Source organism: Helicoverpa armigera, chromosome 28 (genome assembly GCF_030705265.1).
Source record: "Helicoverpa armigera isolate CAAS_96S chromosome 28, ASM3070526v1, whole genome shotgun sequence".
NCBI lineage: Eukaryota > Metazoa > Arthropoda > Insecta > Lepidoptera > Noctuidae > Helicoverpa > Helicoverpa armigera.
In genome coordinates, this window is record NC_087147.1 from 705,698 (window position 1) to 722,323 (window position 16,626).

The window sequence follows — 16,626 nt, forward strand, 5'->3', positions numbered from 1 at the left end:
AATTTGACAATATCACTTTATTTTATTAGTCGATATTTGATATAGTAGCGTCGTCGAGTACAGACAAATATGGCGTGGCTTACAATACTTGCGCTGACTACCGTGTATACCTACTCTATTACACGGAATACACACATTATACACTGATAATTACGTAGCTGAACAAAGAAATAGATACATACTCCATTTGAGAGCATATTTAACCAAAGATGTCCGGGTTGTCTTATGCACATATTTATATTAGAAGCCAGAAAGCTTGACATCCAGTCTTTAAAAGGGTTGCCTGGGTAACTGGGTTGAAGGCCGACCCCAAAACATAGTTGTAAAAAGGCTGGGGACATGAAATGTTGAATTTTACATCAGACTCAGTTTGAAAATAATAAAATGTTGTTAAAAATCTATCTAAATACCATAATACCTTATTAATTCAATCATTACTTTAATCAGCAGTTTATTTGTTTAATATGTATTAGTTTCAAAAGTCGTACCTACTAAGATTGTTTACCTTTATTTAATGCCTACTCAAATGGAGTTTAGATAAATTCATAAAGGAATTTTAATAGACAGGCAGAAAAAAGAGAAATTATTCCTATAGAATAAGGTTGAATATCCTGTAACAAAAATTTTATGCCGTCCCAATATGATAAATACAATAATTAGGTTTGTTATTTATTGGCCAGAGTGTGAAATGTGTGTAATCCGCGTGTTATAAAGAAACACACCAAAATCTACCACGGTATATAAAGTTACGTTGACTTTGTATAGTAAACTGGATTTGTATCAGAAATTACAAATAATATTCATAATAAATTATGGGTATGATTTAAGCTGTCACCAATTTAATTCATTTTGTGTTTCTTAAATAATAGGGTTTGCCCTCAAAATAGTAGATTTGTCACCAAAATGTATCACCAATCAATATAAAATCAATTCCACAATAAATTACCGAAAATCACGGAGATATGGGGTCAAGTACCAAATGAATGGTTTTGTATGTATTATAATAGGTTTGTCCTAAAAGTATTTAAGCAAACTAAGTTAAAGAGATCACCAATAAATCATATATTATATCACTAGAACATTTCATGAAGGTCTAAAAATGTATGGTGGTACATCATCATCCTTTCAACCAAAAGAGTCTACTACTTAACTGGCCATGTGCCTCCCCCAAGGGTCTTAATTTCCACAGGTAGTATAAATATATTTTAATTAAATTTCTAGCTGAATAGTAAATAAAACAATTAAAGTCAAAATAATCAATATTCATTGTTAAAAATAACAATCACTGAATAATCAGCGCAGGTTTGGATTTTGAAGGGCGCCCCCTTTTCATTTTCTGGCCGATAAGTAAATTTTCTGGTGGGGGGTTGGCCAGCTTTAAGCGTATGACTAATCCGATAATATGCTTGCACATATAATTTTTGTAAAACGCAGGGCAGTTGCATTTTCATGTATCCAAACAATATTGTGCGGTTGACCCACTCTTCATTTGCTGAACCATTGAACTTTGTAGTCATCAAAATCACTCTCCCTTCCCTTCCTCTTCCCTTTGAACATATTTTCATTAAAATTATAAACTGATGTATTAAATTGGTAACGAATACATTATTTTAATAACTGAACGAAATAAAATGTAACTACTGTATTGGTGACAAAATAACAAATAAAAAGGAGTCGCAGTCTGGGATCGATTAATCGATTTATTTGGTGACAGATCTACCATTTTGAGCACCAAGCTATTATTTCAGTAATAAAACTATTATTATAAGGACGAAGTTTATATTCATGTAATGGCACTACAATTTTATTGGTAATCCATCTCATATTTTACACATTATATTAACAATAATTTGGTAATTCATACCTGGGAACACTCTTTGTTTATCTGAGAACGAAAATATTTCGTGGCGATAGATCTATTTATTAGGTGATACAACTTGATGACAGATAAACTCTTTTGCAAAAAAAGCGGGCACCTATGCGAAATCTTAGTTTTAAGGACTTTACGTGTATTTTAAAAGGTTTTAATGATTGTAGTATGTTTCTAGCATCAAAAGGGTTAGCCAAGCATGCGTGAGAGTGTATTCTAAATTTGAATTTTGTACAATTGCTAGGAAATTGGTTAAACCTTGTTTTGGACTAATTGCTGGCAAAAAGTTCGTCGGTGTTTTGAAAAGTTTTTGAAGTGATTTTCAGAAAACTGATAATGCAGTTTTAATTAATGATTAATGTACCTTTTTGTTAGATAAAAATTTTTTGAAAAACTATGCGTTTTTGATAAAATTTTCACCTGCTCTAAATGGGCTATACTGATGATTGATGGCAATGTTAAGAGTTTCGGTATTTTAGTGTAAAGCGTTCTTCTGTTTAGATATTATACCCACGTGTTTTAAAATATCGCTTTTTCATAATTAAACACTATTTAGAGGAGTATCAGTACATTGGGCTGCGACAAAACCAATTTAAAGTAAGCAGTGCCGATCGCTACTCGTCTCCTATCGGACTTTGAAATTAAAAAATACCAAATTTTGTGATAAATGTTAAAATTAACCACATGAAAAATGATGAGGAGGGTTTAAGCTATCTAAAAAGTCTAATTATTGCCGCGTTGAAGCTTTCTATAACTCCATAGGTATCGGGTTACTAAACGATGATTTCGCTGAAAGGGAGTCAAGAATTCAAAAGTATTGACCAAACGTATGTTTCTTAAAAAAAGAGCAGATAGCCAATTATTGTTACGATTTAAGCAGGATAGTGCTGTAGATGCTAGGAAATCTCGGTACAGGCAAGTTTATTTAATAAAATGTCAGTGGGATGAAAACACGCTATTTGAACGCTCAGACTCATAGATCTTCGGAGGTCTACGGAGTTTCCCAAGAGACGAGGTTATTTGAAAATCAGTGATTACGAGACCTTAAGATCTCGTGCTCACAGTCTATGCGCTATTTTCTGTATTTTGTAGAATTTCAAGATTTAAAAAAATGTTAAACTCCAAAAGGAGACGAGTTGTGATCGGCACTGCTTACTTTAAATTGGTTTTGTCGCAGCCCAATGTACTGATACTCCTCTAAATAGTGTTTAATTATGAAAAAGCGATATTTTAAAACACGTGGGTATAATATCTAAACAGAAGAACGCTTTACACTAAAATACCGAAACTCTTAACATTGCTATCAATCATCAGTATAGCCCATTTAGAGCAGGTGAAAATTTTATCAAATACGCATAGTTTTTCAAAAAAATTTTATCTAACAAAAAGGTACATTAATCATTAATTAAAACTGCATTATCAGTTTTCTGAAAATCACTTCAAAAACTTTTCAAAACACCGACGAACTTTCTGCCAGCAATTAGTCCAAAACAAGGTTTAACCAATTTCTTAGCAATTGTACAAAATTCAAATTTAGAATACACTCTCACGCATGCTCGGCTAACCCTTTTGATGCTAGAAATATACTACAATCATTAAAACCCTTTGAAATACACGTAAAGTCCTTAAAACTAAGCTTTCGCATAGGTGCCCGCTTTTTTTGCAAAAGAGTGTATAAATTTTGGTGACAAAAAATATAGTTCCCATAAATTATGTTAATAATTGAAGATTATTTACCTTTATTTTAAATTCCTAATGTTAATAACAATAAATATAGGAATCACAAATAAATTAACGTTTTAAGGATACAATCCTAAGAACAGTTTTCTAAAAAGTTACGTAAAACATAACCCTCCTTATGGAGGAAGGGTAAAATATTTATTTTTGTTACAAGCAAAGCTGCGGGTCCAAATTTTGAATCCTCATCAAGTGACCTAGTGAGTGATTCTAGAAGAATCCTCTCCAGAGAAGAATCCTTATCCTAGAAGGCCATACTTTGTCTCAGAAGTGGGTAAAAGTCGCTTTTGCTTACTGTTGTTAACCAGCAAAACCTACATGTTTGAGGTACTGAATTGAAAAATTTATTTATGTAATAAGGGCTGATTTTTCAATCACTTGATAACTTAATTATAATATGAACATGTTTGACACTCCTTCTCAGTGTGAGAGGAGGCCTGGGCCCAGCAGAGGGTCGATAAAAAGGCTGTAACAGTAACAGAGGATTGAAAAATCGGTCAAAATTTAAATATAGAGAGATTTCTATATTACGAAGTAAACTTCCTCCCACCCCACCTATTAATTTTGTCTGTTTCCACTATTCCGAGTAGCTACATCCCTTCGTCATAAAAATCCTTGAAACGAATTTCTGATACGAATCCAGTTTATAAAGGTGACATCACACATGAAATTTGTTGGATTTACACAAATGTTTTCTACGTAATAATGTTATTATTAATATTAATAGTGTGTAATACATCTGATTACCTCAAGCCTTAGATTGCGAACTATCGTATTACTTACGTGTAAGTGCCTGTTCTAAAGTTCTTTTGAGGGATTATCGACTCTAGTGTTAAGGGAATAAAGATCAAGTTTGAAAATCAGGATTTATTCACTGCCACGCGAATTTGTATTGATATTATTAGTTTAAAAAATGAATGATTTTTGTGTTTATTAAATTAAATACACATGAATGATTAAATCAATGAAATTGATTCTTGAAATTACTGAATGCAGAAATTACTTTTGTAACGACACACCAAGTACGCCGGAATAATCGTTGGTTTTGTGTCAACATGTCATTAAAGTTGTCTCAAAAGGGCTTCAAAGTGTCGCCTTTAAAAAATCCGGGACTCGATAAAAATCCGGCGGTCTGGTAGAAATAAGTACAAATGTGTCAGAATTTTACAGATACACAAAACAATCAAACGTCAATGACATAAAACCATGGTGTTTACGTATGTTCTCAACCTCAAAAATAACTTTAGAACAACCAGCATCATCAAATATTTACATTATTTATTTAATAATAAGACAAACGTACGTCGTTTAGTAAAAATTGCACAAATTGTGAAGACAGAATCACGTGGTACAATTTAGCACCGGCCGATTAGGCTCCACGCAAACTTGCGACTAGTCGCATGAAAACAGCTTACGACTAGTCGCAATGTTGCGCTGGCCTTTTTCCCAATTTTTTTTATTCACTTTCCGATTTTAAAAAATACTGAAAAACAATGACGGCAAGATTTTATTGGAGTGTACAAATAAATATCAATTAAACTAAAAAAATCGCTATTATTTACATTTAAATCTAAAAAAATAATTGATCGTTTCAAAAAATGTCTACTTAATAAAAAAAACGTTACAAAATAAATCTTTCGACCATAGCTTTACAAGAATCCATTGACTATGGCAAAATTGTACTTAAATATCACCATTCTATCTAAAAAAGGGGGTAGTAGGAATTAAAAAAAAATATTCTTTGGTAAACCTATACCAAAATAAAATTAAACCACAATATAATAATGTTAATGCTATCCTAAGCTTTGGTTCTAAACTTGCGTTAAATAAAGCCTCGCACACACGCTGCGATTTTTAGTCGCAAACATTCACGACAAAAAAGTTAACAAAAAAAGTCGTCGCTGTTTTGAAAGAGTTTGAATAAATCACAACGCGTGTAATATCTGACATTGTTTCTTAGTTTAGAACCAAAAAAACTATACAGTGAGAAATGCTAACATACTCGTAGACATAAAAAATATATAGGAAACAATATTTTGAGTATTATCCATCGCATGACTGACGCCTTAACATAACATTTTATACTCACTTGCGAAAAGTCGACGACCAGAAAATATGAATGTCTTCTGGAAATTTATTTTGTGAGAGAACAGTCAATTTCTGTCACTTTTACAAACAACATTTATTTCCAAAACATTACATAATACTGTAGAAAATAATTCAGTAATTTTGTGATAATATTTTTGCGAAAAAATACTAGGACATAATATCCATTTCTCAAAAGGTTTACCATTGCTATTTAAGTTTAAAAATTTGTGTTTCTATAACAACTAAGCCTTAAACAAACAATAAAATTATGCTTGCGTTTGAAAGGTTTACTCGAAGTTGTCATAAAATAAAATTGAAAAATTATAAAAAGTCATTGTCGACCAATCGCAAGTGTGAACCCACCCTACCCAACTAACCAATTTAACGATAAAACATAACTATTATGCCAATTAAGCCTTTTATAATAAACCATAATAATTTATAATGCACAATTTTATTATTATATTTATTTAATTGAAAAAATGTTCATACAATTTTGACTCCTCGTCCATTTTATTTTCAATCATTCACATTTCTCATTTTTATTATATTTTTAAGTCTGTTTTACCACTTTTTGGTACAAGTACATAAGTACTGGTACAGTTCGTCAAATAACTTTGCATTTGTGAAGTTAGCCAATTGACTTCGAACGCATTTGTTCGTACATATATTGTCGATAAGCTTTGCTTGTCCGAAGTTGGCTACTATTGACTTTACAATAGTAAAAAAAAAATATTAACAATTTGTAACTCCAGAAATGCAAAGTTGACTTACGCAAACTGTAGAAACATTTAAAATAAGTGAGAAAGAATGACTTTTTTTAAAAGAAAAAACACACTGTCTCTCATTTTGAAAAAAATATTGTTTACGCGTCATATCTGTTTATATGCGCGTCATATGTTTTGTATCACGAAAGCGGTTGACCCTTACTTGTGTGTGTAAATATACATACACAATGTCTTTGTATGAGTAAGCTCAAGAGCTTTCACTATTGGTCGAGTCACCGACTCACACAAAGACAATATGCATATACCTTTACACACACAAGTGTGGATCACCCGCTTTCGTGAGAAAAAACTTTTATAAATGATATTATTTAGCAAATAAGCTTATAAAGTAGTAAAACAGTTAATTGAACAAGTCTTGTGTTTCCATAATAAAAAATAAAAATTATACTTTTACCCGAATTGCCTTAAATTACGGGATTTTTGGGACGCGAACGTATATTGCGAAAACCATCGCACTTTGATTTACAAAAATAATAATTAGTAGATAATAAATAAATATTAGTTTTATACGCTTCATGATTTTTTACAAGTGGACTAATGGATTATTAAAATAGTGATTTCATGACTTTATATTTTCGATGTAAATGTCACTTTCGACCAATTTTTTTATTAAAATGTTATGATCTTAACGTATCTTTGTTAAAGTACACCAAAAACAGACCAACTTAACATTGTTATAGGTATAAAAGCCTGAAATACCTAATGATTATTAAAAAAAAACACTTAAAAAAATTAAAACTTCAAACTCAGGAACTAATGAACCGATTAAAAAAACTTTTAGTATTAGATACCCCATTTATTAAAGAAGCCTACAGCATTATCCGGGTGCGCGAAGTCGTTCCCACGTGCCATAAGTAACACACTGAAAATAATACAAAATGGCGACCAAAACCAAAAAGAAAACTCAAAATCTCATTCCACTTGTATAAAATCATGAGTTGCCGTAAAGTGAACAGCCTGTATGTCAACACAGCGTGTTCACTGTAGGATGCAGTTGTTTTTGCGTTGAATCTCAACTTGCGAGAGATTGCGCTCTATCGCATCGTCATCTGCTATCCTGTGGGGAGAAATATTCATAATTAGGATCGTGTTTGTAAAATATATGGTGGACTTTGTTTGAGCACGCGAATTTGAGAAATACTGGTTAAATTTGAAAAATATTTCAGTTTCACATAGCCCAATATAATAATATAAATAAATACAGGTCATAGGTAGGTGAATTTGTGTTTTTTTCACTCTCATAAGACTTGGCAATGTCTACATTTCACGTAATAAATTAACTGATGTTTTGAAGTATGAAATTTATGGCAGATAACTATTATTTTCATTTAATTTGACTGAGACCACTAGTGAAAAATCTACAATATGAAAACTGAATAAAACATTTTTAAAGTAAAATAAATAAGATGTTTAAACTTACGCTCTTTCCTGTTCATCCATTTCCTGCACTAATCTATCTCTCTCGTTCACCGCTGATAACAGCTCCTGTAAAAAATAGATTAAATTATTTTTCATTGCCACATTGAGAATGGTTTGTACCTATATTATAAAGGTCACTTTTGTCTCGCCAGTAAAATGACGTCATAATCAAGCACCAAGCATATGATCTATAGAGCCTTGATATCCTCAAGATTGTATATGGTCGCGGCGTGGACAGCCCTCTAACTAGATAGATGGACATTCTGGCCAAGATCGCCGGGAAGCAATGGATGTGGGTTGCTGAAGATCCAGCCAACTTGGGGGAGGCCGTTGTCCAGCAGTGGACATCTTTAGTCTGACACGACAAGGACTCAGCTCCTCCTCTTACTCTCTGAGTATATAAGTATTATACGTGCCTGTAAGAGCAGCCGCTCCCGTCGCTTCTGTCCGGGCGTCTTGCGCCACTCGTCCACGCCCAGAGACAGGCGAAGCTCCCGAGCTAACAACTCGCAACGACGACTGAGATCCTCTTCTTGCTCTCTGTAGTATAGAAAAATATATAAGCATTAAAAACTAATCATCGGTGTAAAAAATGTAAAAAAAAACTACATACAAGTACGTAGTCATATTTAGTTTAAGTCCCGGCAGTCATTGAACATCCTTGGCAGTCATTACGGGAAGTCGGAAGCCAGTCTAACCAAGGGGTATCGGGTTGCCCGGGTAACTGGGTTGAGGAGGTCACTACTTGTAAAACACTGGTACTCAGCTGCATCCAGTAAGACTGGAAGACGACCCCAACATAATTGGGAAAAAGGCTCGGAGGATGATGAATCATTATATTGTAAAAATTTTTGTTACTACAATAAAATCTTTATTTTAAAGTAGGCATAACATCATAGGATAGGTCATCTGTTTAGGAGATACAACGACGGGAACGGAAATTTTGTTTATGAAAAATTGAAAATGAAGTCACAAGCTGCAAAGACTAAAACATTAAATGACGACAAATGACAACGACAGAAAATATTGTACAATATAATAAACAATACTTACAGAATATTAAGCTGCATCTGTCTTCTGAGTAACGCGTTCTTTTTGTTCACCAGGTTGAACCATTGAGACATCAGTCTATCTTCCTCCTGTAGGAAATAGTTATTATTTATTTAAACAATATCTTCAATAAACAACTAAATATACGAATTCAAAGAAATAAATACTATATCATATTATACAATCATATCTACGCCAAAATATGTAGACTTTATTGCAGAGATAAATGTATATCTACTTAATTATAGTAGGTATTTATGTTAGCTAAATTGTTACGAATATCTTTACATTGACCAGATATTGAATTGCTACTTTGATTAAATTACAGGAACTACTTTAAGGGAATTATAAGGCTCAGAAACTCCACGAAAGCGGATTGCAGCATAGATTTTTTAAACAATCAATAGAATTTCTGGATCAAATAAGATACTTTTCCATTGTATAACGAAATGTTTAAAAAGTTTTCCATCCCGCTGTGGTGGAATCTGGGCCTAAGGTATTATTATAAGGGTAGGAATGGGAGAGGGATAAGGTTACCGGGTCAGTGGGAGGCTGAATACAGGATAAGAGCAATCTTCTCCACATTTTCTGTAAAACAGATTACGGAACATATTTTAAAGAACCTTAAATATTTCAAGAGTTGTTGTTAGAGCGGCAACAGAAATATGTCTTCTGTGAAATTTTCAACTGTCTAAATAGTACGGCTAACGAACCTGATGACAGACTGACTGACTGACGGACGGACAAATTAACGGACAGACTGACGGATTGACGGACTGACAGACTGAAGGCCTGAAAGACTGACATACTGACGGATTGATAGACTGACAGACTGACGAACTGGAGGCCTGACTGACGGACGTACGTACCTCAGTATTGTCAGCACACTCCATGACTCGGCGCAGTTGCTTCTCGAGCGCGGCGGCTCTCTCGTCGATAGCACATTGCTCCTTTTCTAAAGCTTCTAGTTCGCTTTGTATGTAGGAGCCTGTTTCTTTGCCCTGGTGAAAGAAAAATATATAAAAACATCAATGTTGAAGACCTCTTTTTTGGCGAAGTTGGTTAAATTGTAAGTTTAGGCCCGAGTAACACAGGCACTTGTGTCTTTTACTCCTAATATACTTATGAAAAGGCTAGGCAGATAAAGATGTCGATAAAAGTACTAAGTTTGTTTTTGTAATCTGTAGTTCTTGTGAGATTTTGATGCGGTTTTTTTAATAGATAGAGTGATTGAAAAGGAAGGTTATGTATAATAACATGCATTAAATCATGGAGAAATACTGTTACCCGTGCGAAGCCGGGCGGGATCGCTAGTTTTAATAAAAGTTTTTATTATTATTTTTACGTACCTCATCAGTATCATTATTATCATGTTCAGGCGCTAACGAGTCGACGAATGCACTGAACGAGTGTAGTGGTGAGCGCCTCTCGCCGCTCAGAGAGAGAGATTTTACACTCTTTGTGTCTTCACTGTGACGGTCTTCTGTTGGACAAAATATAGCAGTAAGTATGTGGAAGATAGACGGAATATACTAGCACATTTCTCGCCAAAGTCTATGACGGAATATGTATTGCGGAAAGCACTATGTTTAGGTAACAGCGGGGAGACATTATGCAATTAGTTTGGCAAAGAACTTTACAAATATAACATATTTAGAAGAAATCGGATACGGCATTATTTACTTATTTACCTGTTCGAAAATCAGTGTAGAACAAACAAAAAGATATTTACGTATGTTTCAAGCATGTCACAATTCTTTATTTCACATAGGTTTTGCAGTCTTTTATAAAGCGTCACAATAGTTTTTGGTACCAAAAAATTTAAGAATTGGCATGAAACTCCATGGACGCTTCATATTGAATATAACATTATGCGTCATATAACGTAAACTTGATGATAGTATAACACTTACCAGATCTATCAGGACTGAGGGAACTCTTCCTGGAGCCAGGAGTGGAAGGCAGGGAGTCAGTTCTGCCAAGCAGCGCGTCTAGCTGTTCCACTCCACCCGCTGTATAAATAGAGATCAAATATATCATAGAGAGCACAGTTATTTAGATTGAATATATGCTATGCACGTGTGATACTTTATCCCAAACCTAAATATGTACAAAAAAAACTATTTTAGTTATATTAAAAAAAATCAGGTCTCCAAAAAAATCTAGACTACTTTTTGAGATTCAAATTAAATAAAACGGAACGGTGTATTTTTTTTGTAAGTTAAGTTTCTCGGAAATTGGTTTAAACTTAAATTGCAATCAGAATATGAAATTGCGATATAATAAAGAAAATTAATGTTGTTTATCTGTGTTTTATGTTACCTGCAACAATCTCGTCCATAACAGACTGCTTGCTGATGATCTCGACAGTCCCGGTGCGGGAGTTACGGGACGGCGACAGCGGAGATGTAGGACTACAATACAAATAACATGGTATAATTTTTGTTACAAAATAATAAAAAATACAAAAAAAAACTTTATTTTAGGTCAAAAATAATAGAACGGCAGAATATCCTTCGTATACACACATAAAGATGCAAAGATAGCTTATATATAAAGAAGAAGAAGTAAAGATAAATATAAAGTTGAAAATAATAAGAGGTGCCATATTTTTATTACATTGTCGGTGTACCGTCAAGCTTAGCAGTATCTTAGACCTATTCTTATTGACAACATAAACGTCAGTTTATCTTAAAACAGCTGTTAACTCTAAAACTGAAGTTTATTTTGTCAGTTTATTATTTCGTGTACCACGTTTATGTACCTTGGACCTTAGTTCATTACTCTCATATGAGAGTACATATCTCCAATATTACTTTTTAACCAACAAACTATTTTACATTTTATTACTAATACTTTAACACTTACCTAACAATACCGGCTCTAGCATCAGCAATGAGTTTTCTCGCTCTCTCCCTCAACATCGCCTGTCTCTCTTCCTCAGTCATTGGCTAGAAAGAGATAACTAGCTTATTCACTGTTTCTATTAAGTTGTTTGTGTAAATAGGCTTTAAACATCAAGTGCTTGCGTTAGAAATTAAGTAAATGTGCTATACAATAATTATTTTGTTGAACATAAATAAATAATTTAGTGAGAAATATAAGAATCTTGATAAAAAGATGAAAAAACGACGTAATATCAGAATTTTCCGGCGTAAAATATGACTCCCAAATCTTGTTTACAACTTTAATCGATTTTTTAGAAAAAAAAAGTAAAGAAAAATAGTCATTTTTTTGAAAATATTAAAAATTAACCCAGATATTTTTAGAAAAAGAAGATTTTTTTTTATATTTTGTTCATGTCCAATATAACCTTCAGTTATGTAAACTAAGATCTACAACTACTCTACATACTATAATTTTAACCATAACAAAACTACAGCATTAGCAAATAAAATCCTCATACCTTTTTAGGACTAACATCTCCATTCCTAAGTCCATTCTCTTTCTCTTCTTTCTCCTTCTGTCTCAGTTTTCTATCTTTTTCTCTCGCCTCTCTTTTCGTAGCTTCTAGCAACTGCCTCGCTCTCTCTTTCAACTCATCATGACGTGATAACAATTGCTGGCCAATGGGAAACGTCGGTGGCGAGATGATCGACCAATCAGCGAAGCGGGGTTACATAGCGTCGTCCAATCAGAAGCGTCAAACACAGGCATTGGTTGTAAGCGATGTCGATGGCAATGGAAAGAAATGGTGAAGTATTTTTTTATTTGTGCGGTTGGCAAAGTAAATTTTGGGTAATTTCAGGAGTTTAATTAAAACTAAATAAATATTTCTTTGGAAAATTATGGTTAAAGACGAAGTTTTATGAAACGCAATTCTGCCAAATAATTATTCAATCTCAAAAATAAGTGATTTTCGAAGAATATTTTTGTTTTTAAAACTCCTAATATTTTATTTTTTACATTGCCAACTGTACGGAGTTACACGAAAATGGTCATAATGAATTAACTGGCAGATATAATACTAGTATTAAACGCACTAGCATTTTATATATTGGGTATCTACAGTTTTCCAAATATCCCAATATATGACAGACACAAACAATATTTTTTGGAAGAATGTACCATAGAGTATAATTTTGATATCAACACAAAAATAATGTATTACCATAATGAAAATATAAAAAAATATGGAGTATAACCTCTTTCTCTTTAATATGTACATAAAAATAGTTTTTTTCTGCAGATATGTAACTATGATTTTACCACTGAACTGTATTAGTATGACGCAAAAAACACTAATGAAAGGTTAAAATAATTAACTAAAAAATTCTCAGTTATATATGAAAATCTTTTTTTTTTGCTGTCAGTGTCACACTTAAAAACTATAAATCGCCTTGATAGATCTTTCAAAGTATATTTTGATGTTTACAATACAAACAAATATGTATGTGAAAACATATAGCCTGGGTGACTAGGTATATAAGTACATTTTTTTTTTAATTATCTTAGTTACACGAATAACTCAAGGACGGTAGAACCGATTTGTCAAAAAATTGGTGCGGAGGTAGCTTAGAACCAGATAGAGATATAGAATAGGTAAAGGAGGTAGAATAGCATCTCGGGCGAAAAAGGGTTGAATCTGTGGTTTTCTAACCATCATCATCCTCATCCTCCGAGCCTTTTCCCAAACTATGTTGGGGTCGGCTTCCAGTCTAACCAGATTCAGCTGAGTACCAGTGCTTTACAAGAAGCGACTGCCTATCTGACCTCCTCAACCCAGTTACCCGGGCAACCCGATACCCCTTGGTTAGACTGGTGTCAGACTTACTGGCTTCTGACTACCCGTAACGACTGCCAAGGATGTTCAATGACAGCCGGGACCTACAGTTTAACGTGCCATCCGAAACACAGTCATTGGTGTCTAAGATATACTTAGAAAGTACATACAAACTTAGAAAAGTTGCATTGGTACTTGCCTGACCTGGAATCGAACCCGCGCCCTCATACTCGAGAGGTTGGTCCTTTGCCCACTAGGCCACCGCGACTATAATTCTAACCATAACTTTAAATAATACCAAAATCACCCGGCTATAATATACGAGTTTCTATAACTAATCTATCCTCTGTTTTGCAATTATAGATCGAAATTTGACTAATTTATAAAGAACCAATGTCAAAATTCTATCTAATCGCAAAACAAACCACAGATACCTTATAGAAATCCACTTTAACGTTCACAAACTACACACTACGAACTACAAAAGAAGCCATTCCTGTATTAACAACTAGTCTTACCGGTGTCGGTTTGGGTAATTCCGGGGTGACGGGCTTCGGCTGCGAGTTCGGGGTTCCCCGGAGTTCCGGGTCTGGTTGTGAGAGGGGGTCCGGAATTGGTTCGGGGGGTTTTTGTTCTGGTTGGGGTTTTACTAGAAGAGTAAAAAGTTTCATATAGATATTTTTTTTTAAATTATGATCAAGTTTTTTTTATAAATTTATATTGTCACTATGTGGTCTCAATTGTTCAAGCTATATAATAATGTTAATTTGCCACATCGCGTGACGCACACAAAACCAAACGAAAAAAGTATATTTACTGAGGTTTTTTATAACGACAACAAAGGAAGAATAAATAAAGAAAACATTACCCTTCATAATATTAGGGTAAAAACAAATTAATCCCAAGTCACATGACGTTACAAGTCTTAGAAAAAAACTATACATGAATCTAGAAAGTCCGTACGACTTTTACTAAAAAAACCTTTTCAATCCTTACTTAAAGTTTTTTATCAGTAAACTACCTGTATCAGTGTTGCCATTATTCTGCACAGCTGGTGGCGGTTCCTGTTGTTCCTCTTCATCATCAGAGCCGAAGGGGTCTGTCAACTCCTTGCGAGTCATCAGCTTCTCAGGCCGGACTGGGGGCGGCTAGTAGTAATAATAAATATGATAGTAAATATTCTATATCGATATTTAGAGAAATATAATTGATATTCAAAGAAAGATAATCGATATTCAAAGAAATATTATCCATATTCGCAGAAACATAATCAATATTCAAAGGTATATAAATCGATACTCCAAGACAGGTAATCAATATTAAAATCAAAAATGATCGAAAGATAAAAAACAAAATCGATATTTAAAGGAAAAAAATCGATACTTAAAGAAATATCATTGATTATCAAAGAAATATAATTGATATTCGATAAAAATATAATTGTTATTCAATGGAATATAAGAAATGTTCAAATATCGATAGCGAATTTCTTTAAATAACTATTTTATGTCATTAAGTATCGATAAGAAATCTCTGTCTGTCAGTTAACCTGAAAGCGCAACAGACTTAGGTACTTACACATTAGTAACTATACAAAGAAAAAAATCTCTATTAAATTAAATATAAAAATAAGTAACCAAAACTTACCTCATTAACCTTCAAAGGATCAGCGAACCACTTAGCAGTAGGCTTCTCAGCCCTCAAATCCCGCGCCGGAGACAGCATCTTGCCGAGTATAGTCTTGGATTGCTGAAGAAACATGTCCCGGACTCCCGGGGCCATGAATGTTCCCGGGGAACTGGGCTTGTCCGGGCTTGAGCGGTCTTGGGAATTGCGGGATTCTTGTGAGTCTTGGGAGCTGCGGAGGTACAAATTAAATATTTGTTTAGTAATTTCTAAAAAAGTTCGAGAGTTTCATTCCTCGGTCATAACATATAGGTTAGTTTTTATTTCGAGTTAGTAAATTGACAATCGCTAAAGTCAAACTCCAAAATTATGTGACCAGAATAATTCTAGGTTATTCAAAATGCTCCATGTTCGTAATGTCGTTAATACTTTTTTTATCAATAAATAAAAGTATCAAAGATACCTACATACATCCTTACAAACTTCCGCATTTTTTTATATTAGGTTTTTTTTTTCTAATATTAATTTGAAGTAACTTGTCTTTTTCTCTAGATCACGTTACCACTACTACTACTATATTATTATTATTTCTAATCCTAGTCCACAAGTGAACTCACCCGGGCCTGGGCCTGTCCATGATGTTCCTGGATCGCCTGGTGCTGATCTCTCTGCTGAACAGCTCCTGAGGAATGGAGCCGTCCGTGTCGTGACGACCCACCAGGTACGAAGACTCGGTCTCGTCGTTACCTGGGAGATTGTAGGTATTAATATGGAGGAATTAGAACTATGAGTAGTTCTTTGAGTTTATAAATGAAAAAATATTTCTAACATAATAAGCAACTATTCATAGACAAATACCCGCATAAGGTCTAATAATAACTTAATTTAATAAATACTTATTTTTTTTTACAAACTATTGTCACAAGCACAAAAAAGACAAACTAATTCAAGTATAAATTCAATACTATGCGTTTTTGAAATCTGATAGTTCCATAAAGTCTGAAGAAAGGCTATACAGGGCTCATTCTAAGTGTTATGCACTATTTACATAAAATGGGTAATACATAATTGGTTACTTACCTAATTGTTCTACATGTAATTCGTTGCCAGTGAAATGTGCCCTCAGTTGGAACAAATATGTCATTATCTGAAACACAAACATAATCATTATTATCATGAAATAAAAAAAAATATTATTGCCGAGTATTAAAACTCAATTTTAACAAAAATCATTCTGTTCTCGCAATACCTGGACGTTACTTATCTTTGAGTTGTATTATTAGAAAGTTAAGGAATGTTTGACGTTTTTTTCGCGTGCCTGTGAC

At 33.5% G+C, this 16,626-nt stretch overlaps 1 protein-coding gene across 4 annotated transcripts in view; it reads right to left on the reverse strand.

Moving 5' to 3' along the window:
• Positions 1-16,626, reverse strand: part of LOC110382904 (EH domain-binding protein 1) — a 35,836-nt gene continuing 19,210 nt past the window's right edge. For 3 of the 4 annotated variants that reach the window (XM_064042293.1, XM_064042292.1, XM_064042294.1), the window contains 15 exons: positions 16,382-16,448; positions 15,919-16,048; positions 15,323-15,533; positions 14,697-14,823; positions 14,194-14,324; positions 12,359-12,514; positions 11,821-11,903; positions 11,275-11,366; positions 10,866-10,964; positions 10,302-10,435; positions 9,822-9,953; positions 8,956-9,041; positions 8,319-8,442; positions 7,904-7,968; positions 1-7,540 (listed from right to left, as the gene is read on the reverse strand). In XM_064042293.1, the coding sequence (XP_063898363.1) occupies positions 7,462-7,540; positions 7,904-7,968; positions 8,319-8,442; positions 8,956-9,041; positions 9,822-9,953; positions 10,302-10,435; positions 10,866-10,964; positions 11,275-11,366; positions 11,821-11,903; positions 12,359-12,514; positions 14,194-14,324; positions 14,697-14,823; positions 15,323-15,533; positions 15,919-16,048; positions 16,382-16,448 (1,716 nt within the window). In that variant the 3' untranslated portion in view covers positions 1-7,461. The remainder of the gene's footprint in view (positions 7,541-7,903; positions 7,969-8,318; positions 8,443-8,955; positions 9,042-9,821; positions 9,954-10,301; positions 10,436-10,865; positions 10,965-11,274; positions 11,367-11,820; positions 11,904-12,358; positions 12,515-14,193; positions 14,325-14,696; positions 14,824-15,322; positions 15,534-15,918; positions 16,049-16,381; positions 16,449-16,626) is intronic. The other variant, XM_064042295.1, reaches the window with a different exon arrangement.